Raw genomic sequence first — 14,852 nt, 5'->3', positions numbered from 1 at the left:
GTTTGTTTTTTCAAGATGGACCTTCAGAAATCCCCATCTTATTTTGTCCTAGTTACAAAGGAGATGAGAGACTCATGTTTAAGTGACACCCTGAACATTCAAACCCAAAAGAGATAAAATCCAAAATCTATGTCTAAAAATGGTTCTTTAGGTCATTGTGTCTTTCTTTTGTCCTTTTGAATTAAGCACCCATCTCTCTGTGTACTTGTATTCTAAGAGCACACACTGCCACTGTCTGTTTCAAAAGCACTTTGGAGGACCAGGTGTGATTGTGTACAGTTTGGGCATAGCACTCAAAGGCAGGGAACGTAGAGATTTCTATGAATTCAAGGACAACCTGGTCTACCTACTAAGTAGTTCCAGAATAGACAAGGTTATAGGGTGAGACTCCACCTTTAAAAAAAAAAAAGCAAAACATAACAAAAATAGAACAAAACAAGTTTGATTTTCAAAGGGAATGAATCACAAGCAATCTGACAGTGAATCTGGGAGAATAATCAGATATAAACATGAGAAAAATAGACACAGTTTATCTCAATAACAATCAGCAAACTCATCAAATCTATTCATTAGTACAAATTTATTTTCTTGAATGACACAAGTTTAGAGGTATCCTTTATTAACACTGTTACCAAATTAATTTGATATCATGAGCTTTATTCTCTTTGTGGAGAGCATTTTTGGCACCTCTGGACAGTTGGTGGCAGGAATTTTTACTTCACCAGGACAATCAGAAGCTGGTCAAGGCAGGAATCTGACTCTAGTCCTGTACTTAGAAAACTGGCCCAGATTAAGAACATTTGTATTTGAAGCTCAGCCCCTCTCCACCCCACAGTGGATGTAGTTGTGGCAGTTTCTTTTGTCCATGATCTTCACACCAGAAAGATGATTTACATGATTTTTGATTATTAACTTGCTTGTTCCCTGACTCAGGACTGATGTTATCTTTTTGCATGTAATTAATGTGGTTTAAAAGAGTACTGAATAAAGAAAGCTTAGCTTCAGCCTCAAGACTGGCCAAAGTCATGTTACAATTTTGACTGTCTCTGTTTTTCTTTCAATCATTGTTTCTGCTCTGGGGAACCTGTTGTATGACCAAGCTGGTCTCGGGCTATCTCTCTCTCTCTCTCTCTCTCTCTCTCTCTCTCTCTCTCTCTCTCTCTCTCTCGGGCATCACATACATGTTTAGAAGTGTTTTATTTCAATAAAATTTCTCTTTATTATGAAATGTTTTAGAAGGCATTGTTTTTTGGTTAAACATGCTTTATTTAAGTGCTTGTAATTTTCCCGATTGTATAATCGCACAATCTTTGGGGAAAGAGACAGATTTATAAAGATAGGACTTATTTCATGATACATTATTTTTGTAACATGAACAGCATAATATCTTTTATAAGTAAAGAAAAGTGAGATTAATGAAGAGGCCTTATATCATTAAACAAATTTCTATTAGCATACCAGAAGAAAATAATCTTTAAAAGACAGCCATGGTACCATTGAATCTTCTCCCTGTAAGACAAACAGCACTTCAATACTTGTAGGCTTTTTTGAAAAAAAAATTGTTTAGATGTTTGGAAATTACTTACTAAAGAAACAAAACCACCTAATTGCTGTTTTATGCTGACTGAAGCGCACACAGTACTGAAATAGCTTTCAAATTTTGGTACAATATGTTGAATTGATTGGCATGATTCATTAGGGAGGGGCTTTTCTGAAGGGGCAGGGATGCTCTTCACTACTGACTGTGTTTGTGGAGATGCTTTTCAAGCTTGAAAACTGCCCAGTGCTGCTTTCTGTTAGAAGGAAGAGTCAGAATAGCTTCATTGAAAAAACCTGCAGTACTTTATCTTCTAGTTTGCTCTTTAAGCGATGCTGCATGCCTTTCAACAAGGTTTTTATTTGTAGTGTGATGTCAAGGATGCCTTTCTAAAACTAATAATGTAGCTTCTGCACCCAACATAGTTCATTAGGGCAGACAATCAACAACAGTTAGATTCAGTTTATAATCAATTAATTTTGAAATTGTTCTGTTGTACAATTCTTTTATTAAGACTTCACTTTAGACAGACATGGGAATATTGACATTATCACAATGTTTAGCATGCAAAAGGAAAAAAATGACCCAGAAGGGCTGAATATATAGAAAGCATGACATTTATTTTATACAGAGACAATATATTACTTTATAAAGTTATAAGGCAGACATAGTTCTAAAAAGTTAATGTTGATTTTTAAAACTTAGGGAAATTTTATAATTAGCATGGTCTTTGCAGGTAGATATAAACACTATCTTATTTCTTTATAATCATTAGGCTAAGAATTTTTCTTTAACTTTCTGTTAAGAATTGTCATAGAATTTAAATTATAGCTTTGGCAAAAAAAAAAAAAAAAAAAAAACCTACCGAAACTTCTGAGTGAGTTAAACAATGTCTTATGGCTCTCTTAGGGTATCAGTGTTGCCCTAGTAAGAAAGAACATCACAATATATCATGTTAAGATAAAATCAAATTGCACTCTGATTCAAAAAATTGTCAACTGCTTTATCCAGAGTTGAGGCCATATATTACATTACATATGCTTGTATTGCAATGTCTGACCATATAAATTAGCTTCTTACTTAGATCATAGACATGTATTTCATCAGACAAATCTTTGTTCACTCTACCTTCTGTTCTGGAACAATAGTCAGGTCCATTTCAGAAGTGAAAAAATTGTTGGTGCTGGGTGTTGGTGAGGTTGAAGGCATGAAAACTCCTGCATTCTCATGCTTAAAGCTGATTGGTTCTTTTTGTGGATAAAGTGGAGCTCCTTCTGCTGGCTGTAGAGATCAAGAGCCAGACAAAGCAGTTTCAGTTTCAAGTAGATCTTTAAAACTGGGAAGAATAGGAAGCTCAAGGACTGAGATGCACAGACAGGCATCACAATAAACAGTGTGTGTCTTCATTAGCATTTTTAGCTCATAATCTATCTTAGAAAGGTTGTGACTATATTTAAAAACAATGGTTGTATACTAACAAGCACTTTTTAATATGCTCTTATCAAAAAGTCAGGTGACAACAAATGCTGGTGAGAATGTTGATAAAGAGAAATACTTCTCCATTGTTGATGGGATTGCAAGCTGGTACACCACTCTGGAAATCAGTCTGGTGGTTTCTAAAAATTACTGGACATAGTACTACCTGAGAACTCAACTATACCACTCCTGGGCATATACCCAAAAGATGCTCTAACATATAACAAGGACACATGCTCCACCATGTTCATAGCAGCTTTATTTATAATAGTCAGAAGCTGGAAAGAACCCAGCTGTCGTTCCACAGAAGAATGGATACAGAAAATGTGGTATATTTACACAATGAAGTACTACTCAGCTATTAAAAACAATGACTTTATGAAATTCTTAAGCAAATGGATGGAACTAGAAAATATCATCCTGAGTGAGGTAAGTCAGTCACAAAAGAACACACATGGAATGCACTCAGTGATAAGTAGGTATTAGTCCCAAAACTCAGAATACCTAGGAAACAATTCATAGACCACATGAAGCTCAAAAAGAAGGAAGACCAAAGTGTAGATGCTTTAGTCCTTAGAAGGGAAACAAAATATTCACAGGAGTTATAGGGTGGCAGGGACTTGGGAGTAAGAGGGGAGGAGGAGAAGAAAAAAGGGGGACAGGAGCAGGTATTAGAGGAGCTAGGCATGGTATACAGAGCATTAGGAATTTGAGCAGAGGTGTGTAGCAGTGGGATATAGGAATCTGTGGTTAGCCACCAGAAAGTCCCAGATACCAGGAAGGCAAGAAGCTTCCAGCACATACCTGGGATGAGATTAGCTGAAATGCACAACAAAAAGGAAAGAGAACCTGTAGAGATCATATCCAGAGTTTAAACAAGAACCCTGGTTGAGGAATGGAGCCACCCACCCATCTCAAAATTTTAACCCAGAATTGCTCCTGTCTAAAGAAAATACAGGGACGAAGAATGGAGCAGAGACTGAAGGAAAGGCCATCTACAGAGTGCCACATTTTGGGGTCCATCCCATATACAGTCACCAAACTTAAACTATTGTGGATGTCAACAAGTACTTGTTGACAGGAGCCTGATATAGCTATCTTATGAGAGGCTCTGTCAGAGCCTGACAAATAAAGAGTCAGATGTGCACAGCCAACCACTGGAGTGAAAATAGGGTTCACAATGGAGGAGCTACAGAAAAGACTGAAGGATCTGAAGAGGTTTTGCAACTCCACAGGAAGAACAATATCAACTAACCAGATCTGCTCTCCCAAAACTCCCAGGGATTAAATCACCAACCAAAGCATACACATGGAGGGACCCATGACTCCAGCTACAGAGGATGGCACTGTCAGGCATCCATAGGAGGAGAAGCCCTTGGTCCTGTGAAAACTTGATGCCCCAGTGTAGGGTGATGCCAGGGAGGTGAGATGGGAATGGGTGGGTGCGAGGTAGAGCATCCTCATAGAAGCAGGGGGAAGGGGAATAGGAGAGAGGGGAACTGGGAAAGGGGAAAACATTTGAAATGTAAATATTTAAAATATCCAGTTATACACACACACACACACACACACACACACACACACACACGTACACACATGCTGCATTAAATTAGTAATTTTATTATGCACATTGGTGTGGACCATCCATTAATGCATGGATTAATCATTATCACCAAGCCACTGTCCACTGACAAAAGCCTCAGCTTTTAAACAAGATGCACAGAAGAGTTCCTGGAAGAAAATTCTCAGTAAATAATTGAGAAGCTGAATGATTTAGCTCTTGACTAACAGAGATTACGGGGGATGGGGGGAAGCAATCAACAATTGTTGATGTAACAGTGTTTACATTAAATGAATACTCCCAGAGGACCTTCTAAATTCTCTAGTCAGTTTCCAGTTGCTGCAAACGTTTTTAAAGGACTCTTACCTTTCCAGGAGTTTCCGGAGCTGTGCCTACAAAGCTGTCAGAAGCTAAGTGCTGCTGTCCTCCTAGTGTCCCCTGGAGAAGCAGAAAGTTAACAATATTTAAACCAGTGACATATTCTTTTCAACTTCTTCACCTAGGCCTCCCTGCTCATATGATACATAGCAGGCATGCAGCTTGACCTTCATGTGGGTCCTGAGCTACTGGAACCTGGGCTATCACAAAAGCTGTTCCCTGTATGTGGGATATGCTCTACTAGCTGGGCTGCCTAGTCTTGCCTCAGTGAAGGTGGAGGCACCTAGCCTTCCAAAGACTTGATGTGCCTGGATGGGGGAATATCCAGAGGGAGGGGGTAATACCCAAGGGGACCCACACCACTCAAAGGAGAAGAGGAAGGAAGGGTGAGAGGGAGAGAAGGAGGATGGGGGGATGTGGGAGTGGGTTATCAGTAAGTGGGCAGTTAGCAGGATGTAAAGTGAAAAAGTAAAAAAATGAGAGCAAGCAGGTAGAGAAGGGGGGGAGGAGGGGAAAGAGAGAGGCGGGGGGGGGGAGATTAAATTTGAGCAAAGCAGGTAGAGAACTGTTCTGACACTTGCTTGGCTTCAGTCTATATAGCATTGACTTCAGGCAAGGGTGTTTTTGAGCATGGTGAAGTTTAAAAGTGTAAATTTGTAATGCTATCTAAAGAGAAAATGGAAGAGACCAAGTAGGAGTGTCCTGTCCTCACACCCTGGCTCCTGCTGGTGACTGGCTCCCCAGTTACACTGCTGCACAGTCAGCTGTCACCATCTTAGACTGGAGTACACCTAGACTTTAAATCATTAACTTTGTAGCAATTTTCGGTATTTAAAAATCATTATGTTTAATATATACACACCAAGGAAACTTTGACTATTTTCTTGTTATGTTCTGTTTTACATGTACTTTATGCTCATTGTAACTAGTAAAATTGCAATGCATACTATCAAACCTTTAAAAAAATCAAGTACTGACAAAAATATATTTACATAGTTTTATGCCAAAATGCCTTTAAAAATCTGCACATGTATCTCTGTTTTTTTTTAAAAATAAAGTTGTAAAAAAACCAAAAAAAAAAAAAAAACTAATAAACAAAAGAATCCCCAAGACTCAGAGAACACCCCTGCATCCTGAACATGCCTGTTCCAGAGCTGGCTACTACTAGAATGCTCTCCTTCCAGAACCACTCAGTGCTCCTGCTGGTGTAAGAAATCTTTATGGTTTCTTATGTCCTCCGAGCAATGTGTCAATAATTATGTCTCCATTCATCTATAAGTGTATGATTTTTTTAATACACTGGAAGTGTCTGGAATTTTTTCTACCTGAAAGATACCTATGTGTTTAAGGGAGAAACAATTAGTTCCAAATCAAGTTTTAGAAATCAAAATTATGTATTTACTCACAGGTTCTGCTTGTTGTGGTATGAATCCAAATTGATTATAGAATGGTATCTGTTAGAATTTTGAAAAAGACATTAGAATTATTATGATGATTTTGGGCATAAATTTCTGAGAAAGATTACTTAAAATTACATATTTTTTTACATTAGTTAAATGCTCTTTTGAAAGTTCACATGTTTTAGTTTCAAATAAATACCATTAAATGTCAGATATCTTTTAACACTATAACACAAGAGACCTAAATTTACATTAAATTCTCAAAACTTGTGCTATATTTACAAAACTGAGCATATGGTTATCAAATTATACCTTAGGTTCTAGTGAACAAAAGTACTTTTCTTTGCAAACTTTCATACTTTGATATTTTATTAATAATCACATACATTAATTTATATTTAAGTGACAAATGCTTCTAGATTCTGAATGTAAGAAAAATCAAATTCAGAAAAAATTCAGTTTTGAGCCTGGTTTTATTAGAACTATTTGGTGACTTCATTCCTTGTTATTATAGGCTTAGTCTACATATGTGCTGTGAGGAGACACTGTGTCCTATTCTGTGAGGTTGAGTGGTTGAGAACACGCACTAAATATTCTCAGTTAGTCTTTGTTGCAGGGAAATTACCTTATTCTGAAGTTAAACCACAGTGAAACCAACCCCTTATAGTACCTGTTCCTCAAACAGCTGCTGTCCTGTCTGCTGAGGCGAGGATGTGACTGTCTGCTGAGGTTGTTCCAAGGGCAGAAGCATGTAAACTGGGTAGTACTCATACATCTGTTTGTAAACATAGAAGTACATGAGAGCCCAATAGATCAGGATGTGCGGTACTTTTCACCATTGGTCATATTATAAGGTGGCCTCACAGGTATGAACTACCACTCCAAGCAAACATACCAAGCATTTCAGATTTACAGTGCTTCTCAAGTTGTGAAACAACTTGAACCCATCATGATATAAGGCTTCATTTGTAAGGATACATAGTCAAACAAATAGTGGATTAAAAGAAGTATAGGAAGCATGAGTTCTTTCAATAAACACCATGTTGGAAATGTTATACATAGGTTAACATGTAAATATCCAAGGAGAGAATTGTTTGTGTAGTATTTGTCCTCTGACTTTTGAGAACCATCACTGTACAGAACAGGATACTAGAATTTCTGTCATAGTGAATGGAGAAGAAATTAAATTAAATACTTGATAATTTCCATTTTATTAAAATAATTTCTGGGCCGTGGAGAAGGCTCAGAGATTAAAAGCACAGGAAGCTCCTATAGAGAAACTCGATGGCGGCTCACAATGACCAGTAATCTCATCCAGTGCCGTCTTCTGACTCCTGGTGCTGCTTGTATGTAAAGTAAATGCTCACAAACATGAAATAAAGAAAATTTCAGGACAGGAAGGTCAGGAGGGAGTGGGTAGGTAGGGGGCACCCCCACAGAAGCAGGGGGAGGGGGTATGGGATAGGGAATTTATGGAGGGAAAACTTGGAAAGGGAATAACATTTGAAATGTAAAAAATATATATCCAATAAAAAATAAAAATAAAAGGAAATATAAAAATAATCTTCATCAATCTTAGAATATTGGAGAAGTGATAAGAAAAGCACCACACCCACAGTGTCCTGTATTGGCTTCTAGCTATTTTGTCTCTATATGCTTGTATGGAGAGCATGTTTTGGATATAAAGAATGCGGAGCATGCAGACATTTTTAAGTGCTGTTTTTAAGTTTTGTGTCACCAAATGATTGTATTAGATATAACATTTGAAGATAACTGCAACTGTATTTCTGAAATGGATACAATTTGACTAATTGGTGTTTTATTGTTTTTTTTTTTTTTTTTTTTTTAGTAGTTGCCAAGAGTAAAAATCACCCATCCATCCTCCAGAAACCTAATAAGGTTTGTCTGGTAGGGTAGACCTTTACTATCTCAGGCTTAGGCGCTTGTGATTCTAGAAATAGCCCACAAAGCTTTTGACATAAAGCCTATGCAGAGAGCCCCTGGATTAGCGGTTAAAGAGGGGTAGAGGACTGAATTCTAACAGCTATTTGGTTCACCAGGTGAAGATACTTAATCTCACTAAAACTATGTTTTCCGGATCTTAAACTGAAGTAATTACAATTGTCACATACCTAAGGATATACAATGAGATAATGTCTAGAATTGTGTTATTATGTAATGGCAGTGGGTGGAAAACTTAATTACATAATTATACTTATAGAAGAGCCAAATGGCATAACTCTGTTTGAACAAGTCAATAGTCTTCATGTGAGTCACAATATCTATATAAGCCATGTTCATTTGAACCTGAGGTGTTATGCATTTAACTCTCCTGACATCAACAGGGCTTTTATATTTACAGAATTAATTCATTAGTTAATATTTATTTAGTTTTCCCCTCCTGAAGGGAAATGCTAAATTATAATGTGGAGTCATGTTTAAATTCTGCATCAAAAACACTGGGAAAGTTTTCAGTGGAATTTTATAACAGACCTATTATGTGTGTTAGTGCTATAATAGATATTAATATAATAATGTTTTATTTATACCTATACATCAGCTCCAAATGCAAAACCATATGAAACAAAATTTGGGAAGGTAAAAAGTCAGCTCATAGTTTTATTCTTTAGTTCTTCCCCAGTGTTGGCACTTAAATATGAAGAGGACATGATGCTGGTCCTATGGGACTCATTCACTCCAGGTACAGTGATGTCACAGGTACTCAAGGGTTCTAGAGACCCCTTTTAGCTGCCTGTTCTTAAAGAATCAACTGAGGGCAGCATCAGCAGATGCCCAGAGGCCATGGTGGTGGTGGATGGTACACAGCTTTGAAAGTCCTGACACTGAAGACCCCTGGGTACAAAGGGGAAATTAAAGGAGAGTGAAATGAGCCCTTCTGCCTTTGTTAAGGAATCCTTTTCACTTACCTGTGTTTGCTCTTGAGGCACTTTGACTGGAACCACATAGGACATCTGAGGAAAAGAATAGCCACAAAGTCATATAAGCAAATCACTCTCTCGACTTGCTACAATTCTTGATCTGCTTTCCCTAGACCTAGCTTCTCGTGCATCCTTTTCATTAGCAATGTTCCATGAAAGTTCATCTTCTATATGAGCTATAATTCATATAAATAACTGTATCCACATGTCATTTTAGCTTGTGCTTATTGACTGTATGCTAGGACAGTTGATTTTAATGTTATTTTTATGTTAAAAATCAGAAACTATAAAAAACACTTTCAGGGTGGCTTCAATAGTATAGGAGAACCTTTAATAAAATTCCTGTCATACTTCAAAGCTAATTCATAATAACATTTATGCTCTGTCATACAACTCCAGGATGGAAGTAGCCTCACTTACAGGACTAGCACTCTGCTGGGTCTGAGGTGGTGTCTGTGGCTGTGAGAGGTCTGGCTGGCCAACCTGGCCTCCTTGGGCAAACCCAACCTGTCTTGAGAAAGGTATCTGATTTGGGAATATCCCAGCAAAATTCTCTAGTGTTGAGAGAGGAAACTGTGGGCGTCCCGAGACCAGAGCCTGCTGCTGTTGCTGCTGCAGAAACCCAGGGAAGGGAGGAATCCAGGAGTTGAAAGGACTCTGTGAAAAGCAAAGAGAGAAAGGAACAATTACTTTTTTGTGAAAAAAAAAAAAACAAAGAAAAAGAAAAGAATGAAAGAAAAGAAAATTGAAATCAACCTTCAGTAAGAAAGGCAAAAAGGTGTAGACAATTTACATATTTCAGGTTTTATGAGAAGATAGCATCTCAACTACTCATAAATACAACTGTTTTCCAATGATGAAAAACACGGAACACAAAGAGTTAATTTAAAAAACCACAAGCTTTGGCAGCCTTTTGGCTGGGTTTAGAAGACCCCTCCCCGAATTTTGCCTGCTTGGCTATATGTAGTTTGTTTAAAATAGTTCACTATGTTGAAAATCATCAGAATTACTACCTGGTACATACCAAATTTATTTGTTTGTTTAAATCCCAAATGCTGCCTCCTTCTATTCCCTCCTTACAGAGTTCCTTCCCTTATCTCCCCACCATCTCCTCTGAAAGAATGGGGCTCGCTTGGTATCTCCCCACTCTGGCTCATCAGGTCATACCATTTTTAAACAAATATAATTAAATGCATCTTGTTCTCATCCCATACCATAAAAATGCTCATTGGAAATATTTCCATAGCAGTACCTGGAACTGCAGTGGCAAAAGCTGGCCATTATTAAGATTCAGGAGTAGCTAGAAAAGAAGAGACAATACAGAAACAAGATGACTATGCAGTCTGTAGTGTTTCCTATAGCTAGAGCACAAGGCAGCGCTGGTTGATCAGCTCTCAGGTTGAAGGGACACATCTCCCCAACAGAACGGTGTTAAGGCAGAGTGATCAGTTGTTAGAGTTGATAACATGGTTCCGGTTTAATAATGGCATTCCTGCTGTGAACGAGAGTGCACAGTTTCAGTTCATCCTGGTGGTTTGGGTATTTTATATGTTTATACTTTTATATTTAAGGTTCATATCAGGTACTATTGGAATAAAGTATACAGATGATGCTGTATCTGTGCTTGCAGAATTAGCGATTGCACAAGGAGGAAAAACAGCCTTAAACAAGGTACCTGGTAGATGAAACAAGCATGTAAGTTAGATATATGTTTGGAGATGTTTAAGAACCACAGGGCTGGATGCAGGCTTTTATCTCTTCTAGTGTGCTTTCACATACAGAACACAAGAGAATGCTTTAATTACTTAAACTAACCTCATGACTGTTGCTAGCAGACAGTAGACGCTGTGAGATAAGCTGAAAAAGAAAGAAAAAAGAGAGTGATGAAGGGAGAGAATTAATCACATGGGTTTCCATGAAATCAAACGCACCATGAACCACTTACCGGGGCTGATGATGCAGCTCCTATGAGTCCAAGAAGAATTATAATTTTCATTTTCAGATGATTTACCTATACAGCAAGTGTGACACATAAGCTTTAAAAGAGAATTTTGTTCAAAATTCTATGACAAAAATAAGGGCCTTGCAAAATTCATCAGATGGCCTGTCAAATGCAAGTAGCAGTTGAGTTAGTTCTTCAGTCTTATGTTTTATGGCTCAAAATAATATGTTACCTTAATAGCCATTTTCTCTTAGTGTGGCTGTCTATGGAGAAGAGCTGTTTGCTTGATGGGTAGTTTATTGGTAGACTTTGACGGAAGTGAATGCCCTGTGGAGTCCCCATCTAGTGTTAACTGACTGAATCCTTATTATTAGGATAATTTTAATGTCCTTAGTGAAAAAGTATCACAACAAAAATTTAAGAATCCTAAGCAAAAGATAAAATTTCCATTAGCAGTCTAATACCATTCATGACTATTAACTGTAGGAGTGAGAGCTTTGTTTTCTATCGAGGGAAGGGACAAGGCACACGGCTGTACTGAGGCACACTGTAACTGGTGGACACTTCCTATCTCTTGCTTCTACTTGGAAAGTTTCTACCATACTTCATATCACAGGCATAGACACACATTAGGGTACCCACGGAGCTGGGCGCTAAACTATCAAAGCAAAGATTTGATATCTTACCTTACTTCTTTGCAAGATCTGTGTCCTTTCTTTCTCAGTCTGCTGTTCAGATCCTCTTAAAAGTTAAAACCCATCTTTAGAAAAAAAAAAGAGACCAATCATGATTGAAAGGGACCAGTGATTCAGTGGGTTTTAGACAATGGCTTAGCTAATAACCCCTTTTCTAATCATCTTTGTGGTGTATGGATTCCCACACCCTAAGTAATGCCTTTCAATTACCCCAAAACCATTTTTTTTTCCATGATCACTCCTGGATTTTCCCTGGTCATGACTAACTCCCCTAGGCTAATTTTGTTCCACTCCTTTTTATCATCTAAAAACGGATAACTTAAATCAGTAACCCCAAAAACCTTTACTAAATTCAAAACCAAATTACTGATTATTTTTTAACTTTGAGAAAACAACCCAGAGCATAGACATCAGTGCATATTCAAAGCATAGTTGGCGACAAATATTACCCAGTGCTCTGATAGTAGGTGGAGACAATATGAGGTAGATTGACTGAAGTGTTTTTAAATTAATTTTTAATGAATCTCACACACTATATCCTGGTCACAGGTTCCTCTTCCTCCACTCTTCCCAGCTTCTCCTACACCTGTGCTCTCCCAGAGGTTCATATCATCTCTGTTTTTCAGAATAGAGTTGTTTTCTAAGTGACATCAGCTAAACATGGCAAAATGAGACACAATAAGACAAGGCAGAAGTCCTCTTGTCAAAGCTGGACCAGGCAACCTAATAGGGTGTGAAGAGTCCCAAGAGCAGGCAAGAGTAAGAGACACACCCATTCTCACTCTAAGGATGGTTTCCATAGTTTATCACTTAAGCCTTTTGAAAACAGTGGTGAATATCCTTTTTTTTCTAAAATAAAATGATAAAATCTGAATTTCTATACATCTGTGAAATAAACAACCTTAATCAACATGTATCACAGTTACCTATAACTTTTCTATATTGAAAGTATAACAGTATGATTAACTAAACATTATTATTTAAATTTATTTATTTCAAAGAATTGAGTGTTTATTCTGAGTGTCAGTATTTTATGCTCTAATTTTCTAGGATCACAAGTATTCTGATGTGAAATTACCAATTAATTTCAATTATGCAGGAATTACTTGGATACTTTGTTCTTATTATATAGTAAAAACAAAAGGTAATGGTTTTCTAAAACAAAGTTTAATTTTTCCTATTAAAATGGAACTTTGGGTTTGAGCATTGGGTATCCATGTAGCCAATGGAGTATATAAAGGTCCAAACCATTATTTAAAATAACACGACCTTTTATCATATAAAAGAAGATAAGTTACCACTAGGTCGTATATGTATCAAAAAATAAATCTCAAGATTAGCTATTTAGACTGTGTTAGAATGTGATAGCTAAATTACTGAAGCTTAGTACTTAATGTAATAACTATTCTAGGCTCAAAAATGCTGACAACTAATTGAGTGGTTAAACTAGGTAAAACGTTTCATATTCACACACACACAAACACACACACACACAGAGAGAGAGAGAGACACCCTCATAAAATGTGTATATAGACAGACATTGGCTCACTTGTGAGTATTGTCAGATTAAATTAAATACAGCAGTCACTTGAGAACTATCACATCCCACAGAACCCCAGGCAGCTAACCCCACTACTGAGTCAGAAACTTGCCAAGGCTTTGCACTACACCGAGATGATGATGTCCTGATATGAATAGCTAAATTAAATTTATTAAAATTTGAAGAAAATTAAGAGGCTTTATTTGAGTTTTTCATTAGTTGCATATCTTAAAGAAAAGTGGTTGAGAAAGAAGGGTCCATGGGTTAAAGCACTTGCCGTTCTCGTAGATGTCTTGGGCTTAGTTCTTGGCACCCACATCACGTGACTAAAAACTACATGTAACTGTAGTTCCAAGGATCTTGAAACTGTTTACTGGTTTCCATGGACAACTCTTACATGTATGTGTACATACATGTACACAGGCACACACAAATGTATATAAGATTAAAATAAGTTTAAAAAGTAGTTAAAACTTTCCATATATGTAACAGTTGAAACATCTGGAAAACAGCAGCTGTGACTTAATATCTGATGCCTTCCAAGTCCCTATATCATTGTAAGCAAAGGAATACCTGAGGGGAGAGGAGGACCTCATTGCTGTACTGAAGTGTACATGTTGGGTGTGTCTGTCTGTCTTACTCTGTCGTACATGTGCCCTTTCTATAATTACATCATTTACCTAGGACACATTTAATGAAATGTCGTTAAGGAAATGATTTACTTGACTTAAGTGAGGAGAAATATCCAGAGCATCCGAATTCAGTATAGTTTAAGGTTCAAGGACACAGGAAGAGGAAATCCTGGACCAGACAGATATTGTAACTGGACATCATTGTTTTGTTTTTGTTCAGTCACCAGCACAAAACCATTCTTCTTTCAAATAAAAGGACAAAACTCCTTGACATGGGTCAAGTGCACATGAGAGTTGGATTAGGTACCAGTGAAATTATCCATATCTGTGCTCTGTCTTAGTAACCTAAATGATGAAGTGACTTTGTTTTTTTTTCCTATCAATGTTATCTTTGCTTCCTTTATTAACTATCCTGAAGAATCAATCAAGAGTTTCACAGGATACCTTTGTGAAGCTGACCACTGTTCTGTGGATTATGAAAAATAAATCTGAATGTTAGCACTCCTTAAAATAATATGATTTTTGTAATACATGAGCTATAATTTCCAGAAACTTCTAATACATACCGATATAGTTAAGATGAGGTACCTGTTTCAACGAGAAAGATAAGGTTCAGGAGGTTCAGCATCTTTCTTCGTTATTTATCCAGTGACACAAACAGTTACAGGGAAGCCATGTCTTTGACAGGCACCAAAGGAACCTTGCGGTTAGCAATAAGAGGTATGGCTGTAGTATCTAAGACAACTAAAAAT

The 14,852-nt window shown here is 37.3% G+C and overlaps 1 protein-coding gene across 1 annotated transcript; it reads right to left on the bottom strand.

The window, feature by feature from the left end:
• Nucleotides 1-2,656: 2,656 nt before the first annotated feature.
• Nucleotides 2,657-11,287, bottom strand: ODAM (odontogenic, ameloblast associated; the record flags this gene model as incomplete). Its single annotated transcript, XM_080911114.1, has 9 exons — nucleotides 2,657-2,818; nucleotides 4,941-5,012; nucleotides 6,359-6,406; nucleotides 7,023-7,127; nucleotides 9,280-9,324; nucleotides 9,712-9,948; nucleotides 10,544-10,591; nucleotides 11,107-11,148; nucleotides 11,237-11,287. The coding sequence occupies 9 exons, from the start codon at nucleotides 11,285-11,287 to the stop codon at nucleotides 2,657-2,659; spliced, it is 810 nt and encodes a 269-aa protein (XP_080767240.1).
• Nucleotides 11,288-14,852: the final 3,565 nt, after the last annotated feature.

This window comes from Micromys minutus (genome assembly GCF_963924665.1).
Source record: "Micromys minutus genome assembly, chromosome: 1".
Classification (NCBI taxonomy): Eukaryota; Metazoa; Chordata; class Mammalia; order Rodentia; family Muridae; genus Micromys; species Micromys minutus.
The sequence above is the reverse complement of the archived record's forward strand: the minus strand, read 5'-3'. Positions and strand labels throughout refer to the sequence as shown.